Source organism: Pseudorca crassidens, chromosome 2, assembly GCF_039906515.1.
Source record: "Pseudorca crassidens isolate mPseCra1 chromosome 2, mPseCra1.hap1, whole genome shotgun sequence".
NCBI lineage: Eukaryota > Metazoa > Chordata > Mammalia > Artiodactyla > Delphinidae > Pseudorca > Pseudorca crassidens.
Window position 1 is genome coordinate 112,943,678 of NC_090297.1, and position 21,695 is coordinate 112,965,372.

General features: G+C 45.9%; 1 protein-coding gene across 2 annotated transcripts; it reads right to left on the reverse strand.

Annotated features, from left to right (window-relative positions):
- Nucleotides 1–279: 279 nt before the first annotated feature.
- LOC137219510 (G patch domain-containing protein 4) lies at nt 280–7,370 on the reverse strand. 2 transcript variants are annotated; one of them, XM_067728206.1, is made up of 8 exons: nt 7,217–7,370; nt 4,620–4,760; nt 4,077–4,150; nt 3,873–3,965; nt 3,685–3,771; nt 2,002–2,093; nt 1,692–1,742; nt 280–1,468 (listed from the first exon to the last, which is right to left on the reverse strand). In XM_067728206.1, exons 2-8 carry the CDS (start codon nt 4,696–4,698, stop codon nt 748–750), a joined length of 1,197 nt encoding a protein of 398 aa, XP_067584307.1. In that variant the 5' UTR covers nt 4,699–4,760; nt 7,217–7,370; the 3' UTR covers nt 280–747. The 2 variants fall into 2 exon arrangements, with proteins under 2 accessions (XP_067584307.1, XP_067584308.1); XM_067728207.1 differs by lacking the exon at nt 3,873–3,965.
- Between the last annotated feature and the right edge of the window lie 14,325 nt (nt 7,371–21,695).

Sequence of the window (21,695 nt, forward strand, 5' to 3'; positions counted from 1 at the left end):
TATGCAAGAGGGGTTGCTATGACATTTGGGGGCAATGACAATTCACTTTCAGATGCTAAAAAAGGCTCCCAAGTGAGGTGTGCTGTCCTTTACACACACATAATTCTTATCAGGGATGCAGACAGGGAGCTGGGTGAGGTTCTCTGAACTTTCTCATTCCACTTACCAGCACAGCAAGACTACAGGAAGTTAACAGAAGGAATTTCTTCAGAGGCCTCCAAGGAAACTAACTTGTATTCAGGACCTTCTCAGGCTGAGAATGGAGATGATGGTCAGGACTTATATATAGGCTTGGAGACCAAGCTGATGTTTATTCAATTTGGTATAGTTAGAAACTGGCAACCTATGGGCTGAATTTGCATGTCTTTCTTAGCCTTCACAAAATTAAAAAATCAGTACATTTTCCATAGGTCTACATTTTCAACTTCTTTTAGCCAAGATGCCCCTTCAGAGGCTGTCTGCATTCCCGTTCCCATAGCCCCCAGCATCCTTGTCCCTTAGCTGCCCGGGCCTTGCAGGTGCTTGAGTTCAGCCTCTCTGGGTTAGATGCTGTAAGGGGGAATGTGCCTGCTCCCTCAAGTCAGACACGGCACTACCGCTCTCCTCTCAGCGGACTACTGTTCCAGAGCTGTTTCCTCCTTGGGAGGGACTCCTCACTGAGAGGGTACACAAGACCTGCACCAACTCAGGTCCCTGAGGCTTCAGCTCCTGAAGAGGAATCGATCGGGCTGCATCTTGACCTGGCCTTCAGTTTCTCTTCTTCTGTTTCTTCTTTTTTGCTCTCTGGTCAGTGTGGACTCCAGGTCTTTCCTCCTCTGGTTGCTTCTGCCTCTTCTTACCTTTGCCACTTGAGCCCGTGTATGCCTTGCTCTCTGCTGTCCTAGCCCTGCCACCTTCCTCCTCTCCTTCATCCCCTACATGCAAGACGTCCTCCTCCTCCTGATGCCGCTGTCTTTTCTTCTTGCTTCTCCTACTTTTCCGATCACTGCATGATCTGCTTTCTGCTTCTCTGGTCCCACCATCTACAACAGCCTCCTCCACGTTCAAGTCTTCTTCCTCACGCTGCCTCCTCTTCTTCTTCCTTTTCCTGAGGGACTGATCAGTTTGTTCTCTGTTTTTCAATTCCCCAAGCCCACTTGTTCCTGTGGTCTCTTCCTCCTCACGCCTTACAGCTGTTCCCTCTCTCGCATCTGTGACACTTTCTTCTTGATGCCGCCTTTTCTTCTTCTTGCTTTTCCTGACACTCTGGTCAGTGTGTTCTGGGTACTCTTCTGCATTCCTTTCAGTTGCCGTGGCCTCTTCCTCCTCTTTCTGCTTCCTTTTCTTTTTCTTTTTTTGTGGGGGCTTGCTCTCAGACTGCAGTTGAGGGACCCCAGGGTCCTGGCCTTTGAGACGAGCCAGGAAGGCCTGCTCCTGGGCCTCTAACCGAGCAAGCTTAGCCTTCATCGTGATCCCAAGACGGGCAGCCCTGAAATAGATGGGGCCCAAGTCAGAGGGAGGGTATTGGGGAAAATAGGCCTAATCTCTGAGACTGCAGGGAAAGTTCATAAGGGAGGAGCTGCTTGTCTTCAGGCAGCTTCAGAAATGGGCAGAGAATAGGAATCACTTTCTCTGGGGTGAAAAGAGTGGCACAGGGGTGGGCTTGTGATGGGGAGAAAAGAAGGGAGCCCAAGAAGCTAACCGCTACTTACTTGTGTGCTGTTCGCCCCTCACAGGCTTGGAGCATCATCTCATCAGTCAGACTGTTGGGGAAGGGCAGGAATCAGGAGTTACAAACAGATCTGGTGGAAAGGCTTGACCTCTCCTCCCCTCTAAAACATTCCTTCAGCACTGAGTCCCTATTCAGGACCTGGCACTTTTCTAGGTGTAGGGGACACAAAGATGAGCACAACACATTTCCACCCTGATGAAGCCCACAGTCAAGCATTACACTTGGTCCTTTCTTTTGAGATTGGAAGGCATCTCCTCCCACATGCCCCTGGCACTAAAAAGAAGTCTCACATCTTTGGAGGCTTGGACCCCTGGCTGTCGTCATCACTGCAGCTTTCCAAGTCCTTGTCTGGCTTCTCCCCACTTGAAGTCAGTGTGGCCGTCTAGAAGGAGGAATCATGGGGGTGGACAAGGCCCACTCAGCACCACCACCATTGCTCTTCCCTCCTGGAAAGGGAAGAGCAGTGGTGCCACTGCCACCCTGAACAGCCACTGGCACAAATCTGTCAGCCCCCAACATCGCTCCTTGCAGCCCCACACGAGATGTGCCAAACTGCATACATCAACTTGGGCAGGAGGTGGGCTGCAGTTGGGGGCGGGTGGGGTGGGGGCAGTCCTGGCCTCCCTGGCTCACAGCCAGCTAGTGGGCAGAACAGGAAGGGAGGAAGAAGTGCTCTGGGTCATCAGGTCTTCACAGTGGGACAAGTGCCCCCTGGCGGTCATCCCATGGTGCCAGTAATGTACAATAAAGATGCTACTTTTCATGCCCCCTCCCCCTATACCTATGCACAGTACTTTAACCAGGTTAAGAACCTACTTTGGGCTAAGAGGTTGGGGATAGAGTGGAATAAGGACGAGATGGTTCCAGCCCAGATGGAATCTACATGGTTGGAGGGTAAAGGAATATGGCAGAACATAGAAAATGATGATGAAAGTGTTGTCTGTGCTAGAGGAAGGGTACCCTACTCAGGCTTCAGGGCTTGGGGAATAGTTTCTACAAGGAGCTGAGCCCTGGAAGACAAGAAAAAGGTCAGCAGGTAAAGGGGCAAAGGAAGCAGAATGTCCCAGGCAGAGGGAACAGCATGTGCAAAAACTTGAAAGTGAAAAAACATGGTACCTTGAAAAGATTCAGATTCCATCTGGCTAAAGTGTAGAGGTCCTGAGAGGTGGCGAGAGACAGGCTAAGAAAGAAGGCAGGGACAAGGCATGAAGGGCCATGTGAGCCAGTCTGACACATCTGGACTGTGTCATCCGAGGTCAAGGAGGAGGCAGTGACAGAATGAAATCTGTGTTTTTCAGAGAACACTGGATCCTTTGTGGAGGATGAACTAATCGCGGTGGGGATTGAGACTAGAGTGAGGAGTCTAGTTATGAGGCTGTGAAAGAAATGAGGCAGGAGAGGATGATGGTCTGAACTGGGGCAGAAGATGGCCACAGAGATGAATGGGAAGGATTTGCTAGATAATACATAGAGCCCTTAAGGACATAATAGAGGATCGTTAAATGTTAGCTCCCTTCTGTTGGCGGGCTAGAAAAGGGGGGTCTGAACACCTGGGTTCTAGTCCTGTCTGCCATTACTAGCCAACTGTGGGCTCTTCAGCGAGCCACTTTCCCCCCTTTTGGCCACATCTGCAAAATAAGGACAATGGGTCAGATGATCCCGCAGGTCTCCTCCGACTTTTAGGTCCTCTGAATTAGACATCCCCTCCCTGCTCTGACAGCTCCTGACTGTGCCCCACCCCCCACTCCCCGTTGCTGCCCCCTCAGCAGATGGCAGGGATCCATTCAACCTGAAGATTTCAATTCTTGCTGAGGGTCTGGGCAGTCTAGGTAAGCAACAGCGAGGTTGGTCACAGGATCCCACTGTTAGGACAGTCCTGAGAATAGGTAGGGCATACAAGGCAATTGTTCAGGCCCCAGGGGAGACCAGGGAAGGAAAAAAGGATGGGCCCTCTCACCCCCAGCCTCTAATACCTTCACAAACTTCTGATACAGCAAGTTGGGCTTGGAAGGATCATGACGGGTGGTCTCCTTAGACAGGCACCTTATCTGTACACCATCCTGTGGGGGAGTTATCCGTGAGTGGGTGACATGCCATGTCTCCCTCACCCCCACATGTCCCAGGCCCTCATGGTTCATGTGCCTACTATTAGAGCTTATACCTGCCCAGTTTTCACTACCAAGCTGGCCGCAGTCTTGTTGAAGAGATCATTCCACCAGTGGTTTGTGAACTCTTTGGCAGGGTCGTGTCCCACCTGCCAGAGGAAGCAGTGTGAACTTGGGACCCGTCATTCCCCTTCCTCCCCCTATCCTCAAGGCCCCCCTGTCCCATCCACACTGACCTCCCTCAGCCTGCCCAGTCTTACCCCATGAGTGTCCTGCTTCAGCGTTACCCTGAGGGCCTGGGTGATGCCATTCTCCTTCCGGCCCAGGCCTTTGCCTGCAAACACAGTGAATGATTTGGCTTATTCCACTCCTGCCCCAAGCCCTCACAAGGCACACCCAGCACATGCCACTCCTTGCCATTCCACATACCTAACTTTGGGCATGCTCCGTCCATCTTGGAAGCCCTCCCAGTTGCACTCTTTCTAGCACCTCTCCATGCAGTCCTCCCATCTTTGAGCCCAAACTATCTTTCCTTCATAATTCTCTCAGGACAGAAGTCGTGTCTCTTCCTCCCCCTCCCAGTCCTCCGAACCACTTCTTTCTCACTATCCACCATCATATTTCTTCCCTTCTTCCCTTTTCTGGAAATGTCAGCAATTTTCTTCTGCAAATTTCCCTTTAAACTAACTTTCCTCCTTCAGTTGAATGGACTACATAGGGGTTAATCCAGGATGATGCCTCTTCCCTGGGCAGAGGGTAGTGAGGGAGTTGGGGGGATGTGAAAAGGGCTCCATGGGAATCACCTCGAGTCCATCCATGCTTTAGCAGCTGCTCCTCAGCAAACTTCATCCCACGACTCTTGACCTCTGGGGTGACGCTCATGGTGAGAAAAGAGTCACTGTCCTCAGGCCCTCACCAGAGAAGAGAAGGGGTCACTATCTTCCCTTTAAGAGGAAAAAAAAGAAAGTGCCCAAATCATCCATCAAATCCATCCTGCCTGCTCCTGTAAGAATTCTTCCCTGAAGCTGGAGCAGAGACAGAGGAAAGCGGCCTGGTGCCTGGGGAGCTCCCTGTCCGACCACTGAGAGGTCAATGTCAACATGATGAAGGCCAAGGAAACCTGGTATTAATAATAACACCCAAATGTATGGAGAACTCCCTACATGCCAGGCTGTGCTAAGATTTTACATGGATCATTTTGCGTACTCTTCCCAGCCCGGGAAGATTTCCTGAACTTTACATTCAGGAAAGTATTATATCCCTGTTTTACAAATGAGGAAACTAAAGCCTAGAGAGGTTAGGTGACTTGCTCAAGGTCACACAGCTGATACATACTGAACTCAAACCCAGGCAGCTTGTCTGCAGAGTCCCCACTCTTTACCACTACCTGATAACATCTCCCACGATTTATTACCACGTAAAAACAAAGCAAGGAGGTGCTTGTTAACCTGACAACAGTACTTAACAGGGCCCATATCCTATACCTGTGCCCCAGCATTTACACTGTCCTCTCAATGTGAAGGCTACATGCCTCTTCCCCACTGTCTTTCAGTGTTGTTGGAGCACCCCTTTTGAAACTGTCCAGCTTAGGAAGGGCGCTCTTATTGAGCATTTAAAGCGTAACAGAGGGGTTACACATATTGCTATACTGTCTCATTTAATCCTGACAGTCCTGTGAGATACACCTTATCCTTATTTTACAAAGGGTTTTTTGCCTGGGGTTACACAGCTGTTAAGAGATGGAGCTGGAATATGAGCTCAGGTTGCCTGACTCCACAGTGGCCCACTTTCTATCACATTCCCAACTACAGTCATCCCTCAGTATCAGCGGGGAATTTGTTCCAGGACCTGCTGTGGATAGCAAAACCCATGGATGCTCAAGTCCCATACTTAGCCTTCCGCATCCCAGGATTCAACTAACCACTGATTATGTAGTACTGTACTATTTATTGAAAAAAATCCACATGTAAGTGGACCCATGCAGTTCAAATCTGTGTTGTTTGTCACAGCTGTAGTTGCATTTGTTTAGAGTTGTTCAGGTGTTCCTCATTTTGGACTCCACAATGGCACTGTCCAACTTATATACCAAATTTGCCTCCGAAACGGTTAAGATGGCTTATTACACAAGACGTTCAAAACTAAGACTATCACTGCTGACTTGAGTCACTAAAGTTAACTTGTACTAAGATCATTTATTACAGGCATTGCAGACCATTTTAAAAGCTGATTAATGGCACTCCTGGAGTAACCCTCTGGCCTCCCCAAGTGACAACTCCAAAGGCTAAAACTTTCAGTTGTGTTTAAGAATGTCTAGTGAGTATGCTAATAAAAAAAAAAAGTCAGACACATCAAGTCACCCCTCCTAAACATTACATATTAGGCTTAACAACGATGACCAGTCTGGTTAGGTATGAAGAGTAGCAAATTTAGGATGAATCACACTTCTGTTCACATTTCTACTGTGAAGGATGATTATTTGAAAACCTAACTGACACCTTGAGAGTCCCAACAGAAAAGCACTGAGTGAAGAAATGGCCCTATCTTGCTTCTTGATAATGCAACAGAAGTAAAATTCAAACACTGAGGCCTTTGAGGCCACCTCAAACCTCTGCTTCTTCTCACAAGTTATTTCTAATCTACTAGCCCCCAGATTTCAATTACAACAACAACCAACACATGCATTTACTCAATGCCAGCCTGCTGCTAATTGCTGAACACACATTATCTCATTTAATCCTCCCAACAACCCTATTAGGAGTTGTTGGGGTTTTTTTTTTTTGTAATTGACAAATGGCCCTGAGAAGTTTAGTTACTTGTCCAAATCAAACAGCTGGCAAGTAGCGGATCCAGGATCTCAGGCATTCCGGAACTGGTGTTCTTAATCACTACATCGCTCAATCTCATAGACGTCTGTACTTTACGCTGTAAAACCTACCATTGCCTGTCCCTTGTCGCAGTAATTCGAAACTATACGCCCTGGTTTTATTACCCAACCCCGGTGTACTTAATGCAACTCCAAGAATCGAGAATGCGTTCAGTCGTCATTCGTTGAACTGAGTGACACAGATGGTAATTGCTTTAACCGACCTAGAATGGATAACTAGACAGAAGCAACTAGATCCCAGGCTGTGCGCCGCAGTCTTTATAAACTTATAGCACATTTTCAGGAACTGTTTTCTTTCCAGTCAACCTGAGTTTTCTGGAGAAGGGGCCCTGGGCCACCTTTCTTACAGCGATTCCAAAGAACCGGCAACCCTTTCCCTAGGCCTCCTTCCTCTTGAGGTCTAAACTCCAGCCCTCCTCCTGCAGTTTCACTTGGGTAAAACTACTCTCCTTCTCTCACATTTGCTCCTGAGCCCGGGCTCTGACAGCCACCGTTCGGGGTACTGTAGGCTCTTACCGTTAGTGTAAGGTCCTCTCCGCAGAAACATGTGCCAGACGTGATCTGTGCGCCGCCATCTTCCCGGAAGTGCCGTTTCGGTCGTTGTAGGCTGTCGAAACCATAGAGACGCACGCCGGAACCGAACTCTCGGTCGTCCCCGGAGGAACTGCGTTGTGCACGTTTCAGAAGATCCGGAAAGTGTTCTATTTTCTTCCTCCCTGCAGGTCTGAACGGCCGTGGGAGTTCAGTCCTATCCGGCTGTATTGGGATGCCGAGAACAGCTTTGGGTCCGACACTGACTAGTTCCAGGCACAAACATGAGGAAGGAAAACTTTAGGGGAAACCATCGAGAGTGGCCTGAGAGATTCGTGGAGGCAGAGAAGGAGGTAGCATCTCTGAGGTGATTTGCGGGGATGAATACTCAGCCTGCAGGGACAGTTATTTATTAAATCCTAGAGATGAGAGGTTTCAGTAGGTTCATCAAACACTTTTTTTTTTCTTTTTTTTTGCGGTACGCGGGCCTCTCACTCTTGTAGCCTCTCCCGTTGCGGAGCACAGGCTCCAGACGCGCAGGCTCAGCGGCCATGGCTCACGGGCCCAGCCGCTCCGCGGCATGTGGGATCCTCCCGGACCGGGGCACGAACCCGTGTCCCCTGCATCGGCAGGCGGACTCTCAACCACTGCGCCACCAGGGAAGCCCATCAAACACTTTTTGACTCACCACGCTGTGCCAAGACCTGCCCCTTCTGGTACTGGTGATACAAAGATGCATAAGAGAGAGCCCTGACTCCCTGACTTCGGGGTGCACCTAGTCTAGCCCAGGGAAAATCGGGACCTCGAGTGGGACTGGAGAGAGAGGAAGGATCCCGGAATCCATGCCAGGTTGAGGAGTTGGGACTTGCCTTTTAAGTATTAGGGTTCATTGAGCAGGGGAGGGAAAGAACATATTGCAAACAAATCAACAAGAGAGGCTGCACGTGCTCTCATCCCCACAAACTGTTCCTAGGCTTCACGGAGCCACCCAAGAACCTGAAAAAAAAAAAAAAATCCCTTGTTTGCGTCCCTGTATCAGGATTTACGGTAACTTAGAGGCCGACCCACCCCCACCCCCACCCCCAAGGAACTTCAAAAAGAAAAACTGCTGTTTCATAGTAAAGTTTTGTCATAATTGCTCAGTATGTCATACTCCCTCATCCCCATATGATTTCTTTTTTTACATAAAATTAATTTTACTTTTACAATATGCTACCTGGGAAGGAAAAATAAAGGGGGAATTCCCTGGCGGTCCAGCGGTTAGGATTCCGAGCTTTCACTGCCAGGGGTCCGGTTCGATCCCTGGTCGGGGAACTAAGATGCAGCAAGCCAGAGCAGCGCGGCAAAAAAAAAAAAAAAAAAGAGAGAGAGAGAGAGAAAATTCCATAGATAGGTCTTCAGTTTCCACCATTTTCCCACTCCATCTCCCCTATCTATCTATCTATCTATCTAATATATTATACTGTGGGCATAAAAGAGGTTTGAAAACTCCTGAATAGGGCAACCTCAAGGGCCCTTTCCAGCCTACAATTTCTGTGTGGCATACTTTGCCAGCCACTCCAAAAACCTAATGGCCATAATTCCTTGACTCAAGATTCTTCCTCTGGCCTAGGACCTTGAACTCCTGTTCTGCCTGACTCACTCATTTGATAAACATTTATTAAGGGTCTTCTGTAGGCCAAGGGCTAGGGGTCCAGCCCTTGTCCTGTTGGACCTCACCGTCTTGTGGGAGTGTAACAAGTTACCAGGCATTTGTTTATATGAGTGAGTGATGAGAGCTGTGGCAAGGTCAGGACACAGTGCCACAGGGGTAAGAGGAGAAGCCAGGGCCCCTGAGGGCTTCCTGAAGGAGTCTCTCCCAGCCTGTAAGCCTGTCCCTGGGGGCTATGTGGGACTGCAAAAGAAGAAATGGGCCTCCAGGAGTTCCAAGTTTCATGGGGTCTCACACTCCTCAAGAGTTGTGAGAAATAAAATCCATTGTAAGAACAAGAATACATGGCTATTATAAAGTGAGCTGAGGGTCTTTCTACGCCGCCATCTTGGCTGCTCTCAGTTCTGCATGCTGGGAAGTCCAAGATCAAGGGACTGGGACGATCACCTTCTGGTGAGGTCCCTCTTCCTGATTCATATCCGGCACTTTATTGCTGTGTTCTCTCGTGGGGGAAGGGGCCATGACTACTTATAAGGAAATAATCTAAAATGCAGACATAGCAAGATCAATAGAAATATTTATTACAGGAATATTTATAAAATGGAAAAATTGTAAAGAACCTAAATATCCCACAACAGGAGAATTGCTAAATAAATTATAGTGTAACCGTACAATGCACTAATATGTAGCTTTAAAAGGAGTCTTAACTTGGGGGAAATGTCTATGATATGATGGAAATGAAAAAAGCAGGTACAAACTGGTTTCTGCATAGTAAGAGGCCATCTATGTTAAAAATACATAGGCAGGGCTTCCCTGGTGGCGCAGTGGTTGAGAGTCCGCCTGCCGATGCAGAGGACACGGGTTCGTGCCCCGGTCCGGGAAGATCCCACATGCCGCGGAGCGGCTGGGCCCGTGAGCCATGGCCGCTGAGCCTGCGCGTCCGGAGCCTGTGCTCCGCGGCGGGAGAGGCCACAACAATGAGAGGCCTGCGTACCGCAAAAAAAAAAAAAAAAAAAAAAATTCATAGGCAATGGCCTCAAAAGGAATAAAGCACTTAGGAATTTAACACAATATAACAGAAGAAGAGCAAGAGTTGTACACTGAAAATTACAAAATGTCATTGAAAGAAACTAAAGAAGAGCTACGTAAATGGAAAGATACATGTGTTCATGGGTTGGAAGACTTAAGAAGATCACAATATTCTCCAAATTGGTCTACAGATTCAACGCAATCTCTATCAAAATCCTAGCTGGCTTTTTTTGCATAAGTTGACAAGCTGATTTGGAAATTCAAATGGTAATGCAAGGAGTCCTTTTTCTCGAAAAAGAACAAAGTTGAATGACTAACACTTCTCAATTTCCAAACTTACCACAAAGCTATAGTAATCAAGACTGTGGTTCTGGCATAGGCTAGATATAAAATCAATAGAATAGAAATGAGAGTCCAGAAATAAACCCAGACATTTATGGGCAATTAATTTTCAACAAGAATGCCAAGACAATGCAACGAGGAGAGAATAGTCTATTCAACAAATTATGCTACGACAACTGGATAGGCACATGCAAAAACAAAAAAATGAAGTTGGACCCCTACCTCGCATCAAATGCAAAAATTAACTCAAGATGAATCAAAAACCTAAATGTAAGAGCAAAACCTCTAAAGCTCTTAAAAGAAAACATAGATGTAAACTTTCATAACCTTGGATTAAACAATAGTTTATTAGCTATGACTCCAAATGTACAAGCAAGCAAAGGAAAAAAACATAAATTGGGCTTCATCAAAATTAAAACGTTTGTGCTCCAAAGGACACCATCAAGAAGTAAAAAGAGGGACTTCCCCGGTGGCACAGTGCTTAAGAGTCTGCCTGCCAATGCAGAGGACACGGGTTTGAGCCCTGGTCTGGGAGGATCCCACATGCCACGGAGCAACTAAGCCTGTGCGCCACAACTACTGAGCCTGCGCTCTAGAGCCCAAGAGCCACAACTACTGAAGCCCGCGTGCCTAGAGCCCGTGCACCGAAACAAAGAAAAGCCACTACAATGAGAAGCTCGCGCACCGCAACGAAGAGTAGCCCCCGCTCGCCGCAACTAGAGAAAGCCCGTGTGCAGCAACGAAGACTCAACGCAGCCAAAGATAAATAAATAAATTTACTTTTTAAAAAAAGAAGTAAAAAGACAATTACAGAATGGAAGAAAATATTTGCAATCATATTTCTGGTAAGGTTCTAATATCCAAAAAATACATGAAGAACTCTTACAGGGACTTCCCTGGTGGTGCAGTGGTTAAGAATCCGCCTGCCAGGGCTTCCCTGGTGGCGCAGTGGTTGAGAGTCCGCCTGCCGATGCAGGGGACACGGGTTCGTGCCCCGGTCCGGGAAGATCCCACATGCCGCGCAGCGGCTGGGCCCATGAGCCATGGCTGCGGAGCAACGGGAGAGGCCACAACAGTGAGAGGCCCGCATACTGCCAAAAAAAAAAAAAGAAAAAAAAAGGAATCCGCCTGCCAATGCAGGGGACATGTGTTCAATCCCTGGTACGGTAAGATCCCACAGGCCGCAGAGCAACTAAGCCCATGCGCCACACCTGCTGAACCTGCGCTCTAGAGCCCGTGAGCCACAACTACTGAACAGGCGTGCCACAACTACTGAAGCCTGTGCACCTAGAGCCCGTGCTCCGCAGCAAAAGCCACCACAATGAGAAGCCCACGCACCGCAACGAAGAGTAGCCCCCGTTCACCGCAGCTAGAGAAAGCCCTTGTGCAGCAACAAAGACCCAATGCAGCCAAATATAAATAAATAAATAAAATTTTAAAAAAGAACACTTACAACTCAATAATAAAAAGACAACACAGGGCTTCCCTGGTGGTGCAGTGGTTGGGAGTCCGCCTGCCGATGCAGGGGACACGGGTTCGTGCCCTGGTCCGGGAAGACCCACATGCCGCGGAGCGGCTGGGCCCGTGAGCCATGGCCGCTGAGCCTGTGCGTCCGGAGCCTGTGCTCCGCAACGGGAGAGGCCACAAGAGTGAGAGGCCCGCGTACTGAAAAAAAAAAAAAGACAACACAATTTTAAAATGGGTAAAAGATTTGGATTGACATTTCTCCAAAGAAGATATACAAATGGCTAATAAGCACATGAAAAGATGCCCAACATCATTAGTCATCAGGGAAATGCAAGTGAAAACCACAATACAATATCATTTCACACCTTCTAGGATAACTATTATTTAAAAAATGAGCAATAACAAGTGTTGGTGAGCATGTGGAGAAATGAGAACCCTCATACATTGCTGGTGGGAAGGTAAAATAGTGCGGCTGCCTTGGAAAACAGTATGAAAAATTCCTCAGAAAGTTAAGCATAGAATTACTATATGAACCAACAATTCCACTCCTAGGTATATACCCAAGAGAACTGAAAATATATGTTTATACAAAAACTTGTACACAAAATTTCATAGAAGCACTATGTATAGTAATAGCTAAAAAGTGGAACCAATCCAAGTGTCCATCAGCTAATGAATGGATAAACAAAACATGGTGGATCCACAATGGAATATGATTAGGTCATCAGAGGAAAGGTGGTGTCGATACATTCTACAACATGGATAAACTTTGAAAATATGTTAAGTGAAAGAAACCAGACACAAAAGGCCACATACTGTATGATTCTATTTACGTGCAATGTCCAGAGTAGGCAAATCCATTGACATAGTTCAGTTGGGAAGAGGAAAATGGAGAGTGGCTACTAATGGGTGGGTGGAGGGTTTCTTTTTGAGTTGATGACATGTTCTGGAATCAGTGGTGTTGATTAAACTTGTGAACATACTAATACCCACTGAATTGTACACTTTAAAAGGGTGAATTTTATGGTAGGTGAATTATATCTCAAAAAAACCAAAAGAACAAAAAACCACAGGCACAGTAAAAGAACAAGAGAACATTAACATGTTACAGGCAGTCATTCTGAGATGAAGGAATTATGAGTAAGTGCATACCCTTCTTTATACATTTTCTCTGAATTTTAGTTTTTTCTACAATTAACATACTTTGTCAGGAAAAATAACTTTAAAACAGCAAATGAATACAAATCAGAGTTCCTCAGTGCTGAGGAACTTGGTGCAGAAATGAGGAGAAATATGATTGGCAACAGGGAGACCTTCAGGAGGAGGTGAATGTGGCACTAAGATGAACAACTCTTTTTTTTTTTTAACTTTGTTTTTAATACATTTATTTGTTATTTATTTTTGGCTGCGTTGGGTCTTTGTTGCTGCGCACGGGCTTTCTCTAGTTGCGGCAAGTGGGGGCTACTCTTCGTTGCAGTGCTCGGTCTTCTCATTGTGGTGGCTTCTCTTGTTGCGGAGCACGGGCTCTAGGCGCGCTGGCTTCAGTAGTTGTGGCATAGGGGCTCAGTAGTTGTGGCTTGCGAGCTCTAGAGCTCAGGCTCCGTACTTGTGGCACACGGGCTTAGTTGCTCTGCAGCATGTGGGATCTTCCCGCACCAAGGCTCAAACCTGTGTCCCCTGCATTGGCAGGCGGATTCTTAACCACTGCACCACCAGGGAAGTCCGAGATGACCAACTCTTGAATTCCTTTCTAAATTTCTGGAGCAGAATGAAATCCTAAAAATTAGGTACTGGGTTATCTTTCTATACTCTAAGTCCACACACGGTAGCATAAAAATCATACTACGCTAACAAATCCCTCTGGTGCATAAACTTGTGTAACATTTTCCTCCACCTCTTCTCAGTTGTTTGTTCATGTATTTATTCTATTACTGAAATCTGAGAATGAGGGAAGAGAAAAGAGCTTGTGGTTGCAACTTTTTTTTTTTTTTTTTTTTGCCACACCATGTGGCATGCGGGATCTTAGTTCCCTGACCAGGGATCCATCCCATGTCCCCTGCAGTGGAAGCATGGAATCTTAACCACTGGACCACCAGGGAAGTACCAAATGTTGGGATTTTTGAAAGCTTATATCACAAATATTGGCAATGTTTACTTAATATAATGTTATTTTTCTTTCTGTTGGGAAAAAAAAAAAGGTGCGCCTCTGTGTCTTAGGGTTTTTTCTTAGACTGATATTATTTCTTAATCCTCAGGCCTAGGCAGTTTGTAATTTTCCTACTTCATTAACTATTTAAGTTCATAACAACAAAAAATATTACAATCCCTTGTGCAGAGTGCTTTGCTATTTAAAAATAGTGGGTTTTGGGGACTTCCCTGGTGGTCCAATGGCTAAGACTCCATGCTCCCAATGCAGGGGGCCCGAGTTCGACCCCTGGTCAGGGAACTAGATCCCACATGTACGCCACAACTAAGAAGTCAGTATGTTTAAAAAAAAAACAAAACAAACAAACAAACAAAAAACAATTACCTCAAACATTTTTAAAAAGTTTAATCGAAAAAAAAAAGAAGTCGGTACGCTGACAACAAAGATCCCGCGTGCCACAAATAAGACCCAGAGCAGCCTAAATAAATAAATGAATAAAAATGACTCAAAAAATTAAAATAGTGGGTTTTATTTAAAACAGTGGTTCACAGTTTAAAATATCATTTTCACAAACATCATTTTATTTGATTCTCAGCCTAATCCCAAATTGTATATAATCTTCCCTATTTGTAGGTAAGTAACCTGAGGGCCAGTCAGCACAGAAACCAGAAATGAAATGGTCTCAGCCACAGACGGCTGTTCTTTGATGCAATCTGGTGTGGGTTTCTGCTTAACAAACCCTTTGAAGCATCATTGCCATCTGCCCCTTGGTACCACGCTTCTCTCCAGTTTGGGTCAAGACCTGTCTCTGAGCTCTGCATCACTGTCCCTCTAGTTCTTGTCTCTGTCTTTCCCTGGCCTCAGTGTGTCCTTCTGTGAAGGGGCTTGGAAACCCCAGTGTGTGTGCATGCTGGTTGTGGTGGTGGGGTGGTGAGAATGGATGAGGGAGGGAACTGCAAAAGGGGCCCTCTTTCCTCTGTAGTGCTTACCGACACTTCTAGAGTCAGCCTAGAGAAGTGAAGTTTTCAAGGCAGCAGACATTTCCAGTTGGCTTGTTTTTTATATTTAAAAAAATAAAATACTTCCAGGGACTTCCGTGGTGGTCCAGTGGTTAAGAATCGGTCTTGCAACGCAGGGGACGCCGGTTCCAGCCCTGGTGGGGGAACTAAGATCCCACATGCCCAGGGCAACTAAGCTGGGCGCCGCAACTAGAGAGCCCACATGCCCCAACTACAGAGCCCACGCGCTGTGGAGCCCTCGTGCCACAACTAGAGAAGCCCGCGCACCGCAATGAAGAGCCCGCGCACCACAATGAAAGATCCCGCGTGCCACAACTAAGACCTCATGCAGCCAATCGATCAATCAATATTTTTTTAATGAAATATTTCCAGATACATCAGTAAAAATGCCATGGAAAAATTTCTGAACGGGGGCAGTATGAAAGACACCAATATGAGTGGAAGTAGAGGTGGGAAAAAGGACCCTGCTGGAAAGAAAAGCAGCAGGGTATCCCACCTCATTCTTTCTCTTGGCACTGCTGCCACAAATACGAAGGAAAACGCTTTGAGATATTGGGACTCTCTCCCTCTGAACTGAAGCTTAGCTCAGCCTTGTCAAAGCGAGTCTGAAGGGCGCTCTGAGTCTGGAGGACGCCCCCAAAACTTTCAGGTCTCTGCTATAGCATTCCCATCTCTGAACATCGTCCGCAGTAAACAAGCGGTGATCCTCCAGCAGTGCACAGGACTCGAGCTGTATGCGGAGCCCAGCACTCTGCAGGGCCCGTCAGCGCCGGTAACGCCGCCTTCTTGAGCCACCTGCTGGCTATCAGATGTATTGCATATTAAATCATGAAAAAATTCATACACATAATAAATACATAAATGCCTTGAAAGTTTGGAAGGACAGACAACAAAACGTTAAAATTTACTTTCTCTGTGTGATAGGATTAAGTTTCATTTTTAAAAGATACTTGCTTATTTATTTGGTTGCGCTGGGTCTTTAGTTGCGGCTCTTGGGCTCCTTAGTTGCGGCAGGTAAACTCTTAGTTGCGGCATGCATGTGGGATCTTGTTCCCTGACCAGGGATCAAACCCGGACTCCCTTCATTGAGAGCGCGGAGTCTTAACCACTGAGCCACCAGGGAAGTCCTGCGATTTTCATTTTTTAATGTTTTTATGTTTGTTAAACTCTCTACAATTAAATGCATCATTGTGGAATCAGTTTTTAAGAAAGCAATAAAAGTTGCCCTCCAATTTAAAAATTATTATTCTATGACTCATTCTGGTTTCATTTTTACATTTAAATGTTTGAACTTCCAGGAATTTATTTAGTTTAAGGAATGAATTATGGATCATATTTTTTTCCCAAGATGGCTAACTGCTTGTCCAACCTCTAGCAGTCTCCAAAAGTAGACATCTCGTTAAATAAATTATGCTACAGCCACCCACTGGAATACTATGCAGACATGGAAAAGAATGAAGAAACTTTATGTCATGTGCTGATAGGACTGATGTTCACAACTTATTATTAGTTTAAAAAAAAAAGTAGGGAGCAGTTTGTATATGATCCTAATTAGATTAAAAAATAGAATATATGCATGATGTATGTTTCCATTTATGTGAATTCTTGTAGATTCTTAAAACCTTTGTGGGCAGGTACAGAAGAAACTTAACAATGGTTTAATTGTTCCAGGAGGAAGTAAGAAGAAGGAAGGAAGAAAAGAAGGAAGGATTTTACTTTTCATTTTATCCCTTTGTTAGTAGTTTAATTCTTTTTCATTATGTTCATGTATTAATTTTGTTATGTTTTGTGATAAATAAAAATAAGTGGGACATTGATTTGTATGTGTTTATGGTTTTTAAAAATCACGTGATCCCTTAGGATCAATCAGTCAGTATCTGTGTTTTGATTGATTCTGTTCCCTTTGACACTTCTTCCTCTCACCAACAGTAAGGGCTAAAATATATTGAGTGCATTCTATGAGTCAGGCACAGTTCTGATTACTGATGTCATTATCCTCATTTTCAGAGGAAAACAATGAAGTAAAGAGAAGGCTAATGTTATCCAGTTAGTAGGTTGCCTGAGATTTATCTCCAGACACTCAAATTCCAGAGCCTGTGGAACTTAGCCATTATGCCCTGCCCTTTGGTTAAGCTTGCAGAAATTAAAGAAAGAAAGAAAATGTCAAATTTATTTATTTATTCAGTAAACATTTTCTGAATGCTAGTATATGCCAGGTGAGAAAACTGTTAAATTGTTTCTTGGGAGGCTTCCTTGAGGAAGAACAATGGATGCAATTTAAAGTCTCTGATGTAGTTAATGAAATTGAGTTGCTGTAACAATGGTGGCCCATTGGAGCAGCAGCCTTCGTAGCCTTAACTACAAGAAGGCACTGTAGAGGACTCTTGCTGAGAATGACCACTTCCTCCTAGTGCCATTGCTGGTCCTCTGCGGGCTGGAGATACAAAGTATCCTCCCCTCAAGGAGGTTCAGTCTCTCAGGGCACCCATGTGTTAGTTCTACAAGTGGATCTGCTATTCCAGAGAAGCAGAAAGCACTAGGATGTTGCTTTCAATATAGGGAAGTTGAGAAGTGGAAAAACAATTCTCAAAGTTATTTTTTAACTACGTCAAAGATTTATTTAACTCATTAATGACAGAACTAGGAAGAAGACAAAGGAGCTGCTTTGAAGAGCATTTGAGAAACAGGGATTTATATAGTCAGTAAAAAAAGGAATGCCGAAATAAGATTGCTAATTTAGATATGACTGGTCAAGTTTCCAGGACAATAAAACCAAAACACCTTTGTGGTTAACTTCTCTGTTGGGCAATAAAATTCTATCATTTTATCAACTTCTCCAAGTTAACCACTAACCATACAGACTGTAAATGTTTCATCTTTTTTTGGTTGTAGATTATTTATCAAATATACTATAACAACAAAGTTACATTCTCCAGGAGAGTCAGTTGAGTGTCAAGCAAGCTTTTAGACAATGCTCTAGAGCGACACCAAACCAAACCAAACCAAACCCCCCCCCAAAACAAAACGCCCAACAACCAACAAAAAAAAGCAATTCTCATTTTACCTTTTCTAAGTTTGGAGGAATTATTCTTCCATAGAAGGGAAGAACTCATCTAGCTTCGGAGATGAGCTCCCTGGGTTACTCACTAACAATTAACTTTCTCTAGACATCAGTTTCTTTGTCCATAAAATGGGAACGTTAATACTGTGAGAGTATTTATGTTTCCCATGTGAGAGAATGTAGAGCTATAAGTTAGGGCTCACTTTTTTAAATTATTCACATTCTGGCCTGAGAACGGTTGATTAATACTTGCAAATCTTCTTACTTCTGGGCTTAAGTTTGACTAACGTGTGACTGGGAGTGAGAGTCTGTACAAAGTAAAGTCAGATCCAACTTAGACTGCCTTGAACGAGAACAGAAGCAGGGATTTGAGAGAGCAAGCCTTGAGGCCTGGGAGTGTGAGAAGGGCTGATAAAATGAGGACTCGGGAATCTCAAGGTATTTGCAGAGGTAGAGGAACAAAAACACAATTTTATCTTTTAAAATTGATTTTATTGAAGTATAGTTGATTTGCTGTGCTGTGTTAGTTTCTGCTGTCCAGCAAAGTGATTCAGTTATACATATATATGCATTCTTTTTCATATTTTTATACGGTTTATCACAGGATATTGAATATAGTTCCCTGTGCTGTACAGTAGGACCTTGCTTTTTATCCATCCTATATATAATAGTTTGCATCTGCTAATCCTAGACTCCCAATCCTTCTCTCCCCAACCGTCCTCCACCTTGGCAATCACAAATCTGTTTTCTACGTCTGTGAGTCTGTTTCTGTTTCATAGATAAGTTCATTTGTGTCATGTTTTAGATTCCACATATAAGTGATATCATATGGTATTTGTCTTTCTCTGTCTGACTTACTTCACTTAGTATGATAATCTCTAGGTCCATCCATGTTGCTGCAAATGGCATTATTTCATTCTTTTTTATGGCTGAGTAGTATTCCATTATATACATGTACCACATGTTCTTTATCCATTCATCTGTAAATGGACATTTAGGTTGCTTCTTTGTCTTGGCTATTGTGAATGGTGCTATTATGAACATAGGAGTGCAGGTATCTTTTCGAATTATAGTTTCCTCCAGATATTTGCCCAGAAGTGGGATTGCTGGATCATACGGCAACTCTATTTTTAGTTTTTTGAGGAACGTCCATCCTGTTTTCCACAGTAGCTGCACCCCAAAAGTACAATTTAAATGGCCCACTTGAATATAGCCATGAACTGACTGTGACAAACAGAGACATGATTAGTAACATGTAAAATATAATTGTTAAATCTTAGTAACCATGAAAACAACTTCTAGACATTTGTCTTTTACTGTTCTCTGCACTTTCCAACATTTTATTTTACCCTCATCTACCTCTGCGATAGGACAGGTGTTATCCCACTAGCCTGAGCACTTCATAAGGTCAAGACCTTCCCAAGTTCATTTACTGCATTTGCTCACACAGTTCTCTACACCCTGAGGCCCTTCAGAAAAGGGGGAATTCAGAAAAAGCACTACCCTGGCCGCACCCCTCAGCCACCACGCCCTCAGGATAGAGATGGTTGAGGAACCTGAACATTTGCCAGGTTGAGATGAGGACAACCAGATATCCCCACTGTTGTCTTTCAAGACCTTTCAGAGCCAGGAAGACGCTGCCCATAGAGGATGCCTCTGGACATCTTTGCTTCGAGTTTCTAGGTTCTGATCAGTACTGAAGTGGGCACTGTGGGTCGCACTTCTCAAGAGCCCCAAATCAAGGGGCTGGAGTGACGACCAGGGAACTGAGTTCTGTCAGGACTCCTGGGCTGGGCGGGGCAGCTTGAGATGGGGCACGGTCAGGGCTCCACGTGGCACCTTAGGCATGGGTGGTGACATCCCCCTGTTCTCCACAGAGATAGAAATACAGAGAGGGACACCCTCACTGTTTAGAAAGAGACCCCAGCCCCATGAGGGGCCCCCACTGTTCTTGGAGGGTGTGGCTATTTCAAGGATGTTCAAGGATGAGGGTGTCTAACGGATCTCAGCTCTTTCCCATCTCATTCTCCCCTTCTCTAGCAGTTTTCCAATTTGAACCAACCATTATAACAATGAACCTCATTCACAGCGTGCTTTTCACTGGGTAGAAGTCTGTTCCATCACCCTCACACCAGCCAGTCCCATCGGGCAGGTGTGGTGCCCATTCGATAATTAGAGAGACTGAAGCTCCAGGAGGTTGGTATAGAGTCTCCTAGGAAGTCAGCATCTGGCCGGAACGGGATTCCTGATTCATGGTCCAGTGTTCTTCCCATTAGCCCATGTGGCCTCATGCCCCCTCCAGACTGGCAGCCCACCCCCACCCAAGGGCATGGGCCACATCTTCCCCTTCCTTCCCACCCTTGACTCTGTCTACAGGACAAAGGCTGTTCAGGGTACAGTGAGGCATCCTGAGCGGAAAACATGTCTTTCCACAAGGCTGACTCCCCCAGGCTCACCCCGCACATGGTCCTGCAGTGCAGCCAGGATGCAGCCCCACAAAAGGCCTGAGCCTGGGTTAGAAGCAAGAGGAAGCCTGGGGGCTCCCAGGGAGGAGGAGAAAGGTGAGACCCAGCAGAGGAGGCGCGAGAGAGGGCCCTGCAGCGTCTGCTGGAGACTCTGCGGCGGCCAGCCCAGGTAGGTGGGGGTGAACGCAAATTTCACTGGAAGGAGAGGGAAGCCCCCCCACCCCCCCAACCCCGGCACACCTGGCCCTTCCCTGCTATGCGCCCTAAAGTACCATTTTGCCGACTTTTCCAGTCCTTCATGCAACAATCCCGTAGTAAACTGGGCCCATGCTTGCCATCACCAAAGATCCAGAAAATTAGTCTGCTGAACATGCCTGGAGGGTGGAGGCTGAGTCTGGGGTGTCAGGGAAAGAGGTGTCAGGACTCCATGCTCCTCCTAGATGATTCCACCTCACCCTGGTTGGTAGGCAGCAGGAGTGGCAAAGGCTTCTCCTCAGAAGGTGCCAGAAAAGATGCCAACTCAAGCTTGAGCAGTCTTACCTCATTCCTGTCTCGTAGTGTCTTCGGGAAGAACTGAGAATGAATGTGACCTGAGCAGACTGAACAGTTTGGTTATTCACGCTGTATTTATTCTTGGTCTGTCCCTTTCTCATTCCATCCTCAAGGGGTTCTCTTTGCATCTATCGCATAGTTCTAGGCCTTCCTCCCTGCCAAACTCAGCCTTTTACGGATTTATACACCAGAGACTTCCAAACCGCAACTCAGAAGTGATCTGGGGAGAAAGGAGCAGCGAGGGGTGAGCCTGGGAATCAGGGTGCGACCGGTCAGGCCATGGAGGCTTTATACCTCCCCCTCCGCGTAAGACTGTTTGTTTGTATTGGGCGGAAGCCAATCAGATGCGCGGGATCAGGGTGTCCTGGCAGAGGAGACAGGCGGCTATTTGTCTGTTCTCGTTTGTCCTTCTCTCTGGGAGGAAGAGGGAAGGGTTTAGGAAAGGATGGAGCGGACGGGAAAAAGTCAATCCAATCCTTAAAGAGCACCATCGGGGTGGGCTCCATGCTGTCAAATATGGCCCCAGTGAAGACCCTGCAACTCCGGGGCTGACTCGGAGGGTCGAGGAGAGGAGTGGAAGAGGGATTAGCCGGAAAAGCAGAACGTTCTAGGCTTGACTCAACAACTGCATTCTGTGTGGTCTTGGACAAGTCACTTTCCCTTCCCTCTGGTAAATGAGGAAGCTAAGGATCCTGAAAGTGTAGGATTTAGTAACGTGAAGCCACTGATGTC

Excerpts from the sequence above, each read along its gene's own strand:
- LOC137219510 (XM_067728206.1), bottom strand. The coding sequence starts at position 4,698 with ATGAGCGTCACCCCAGAGGTCAAGAGTCGTGGGATGAAGTTTGCTGAG. Across the intron at positions 3,966-4,076 it reads TGAAGCAGGACACTCATGGG|GTGGGACACGACCCTGCCAA; the intron begins GTAAGACTGGGC and ends TTCCTCTGGCAG. Across the intron at positions 1,469-1,691 it reads GAGGGGCGAACAGCACACAA|GGCTGCCCGTCTTGGGATCA; the intron begins GTAAGTAGCGGT and ends CATCTATTTCAG.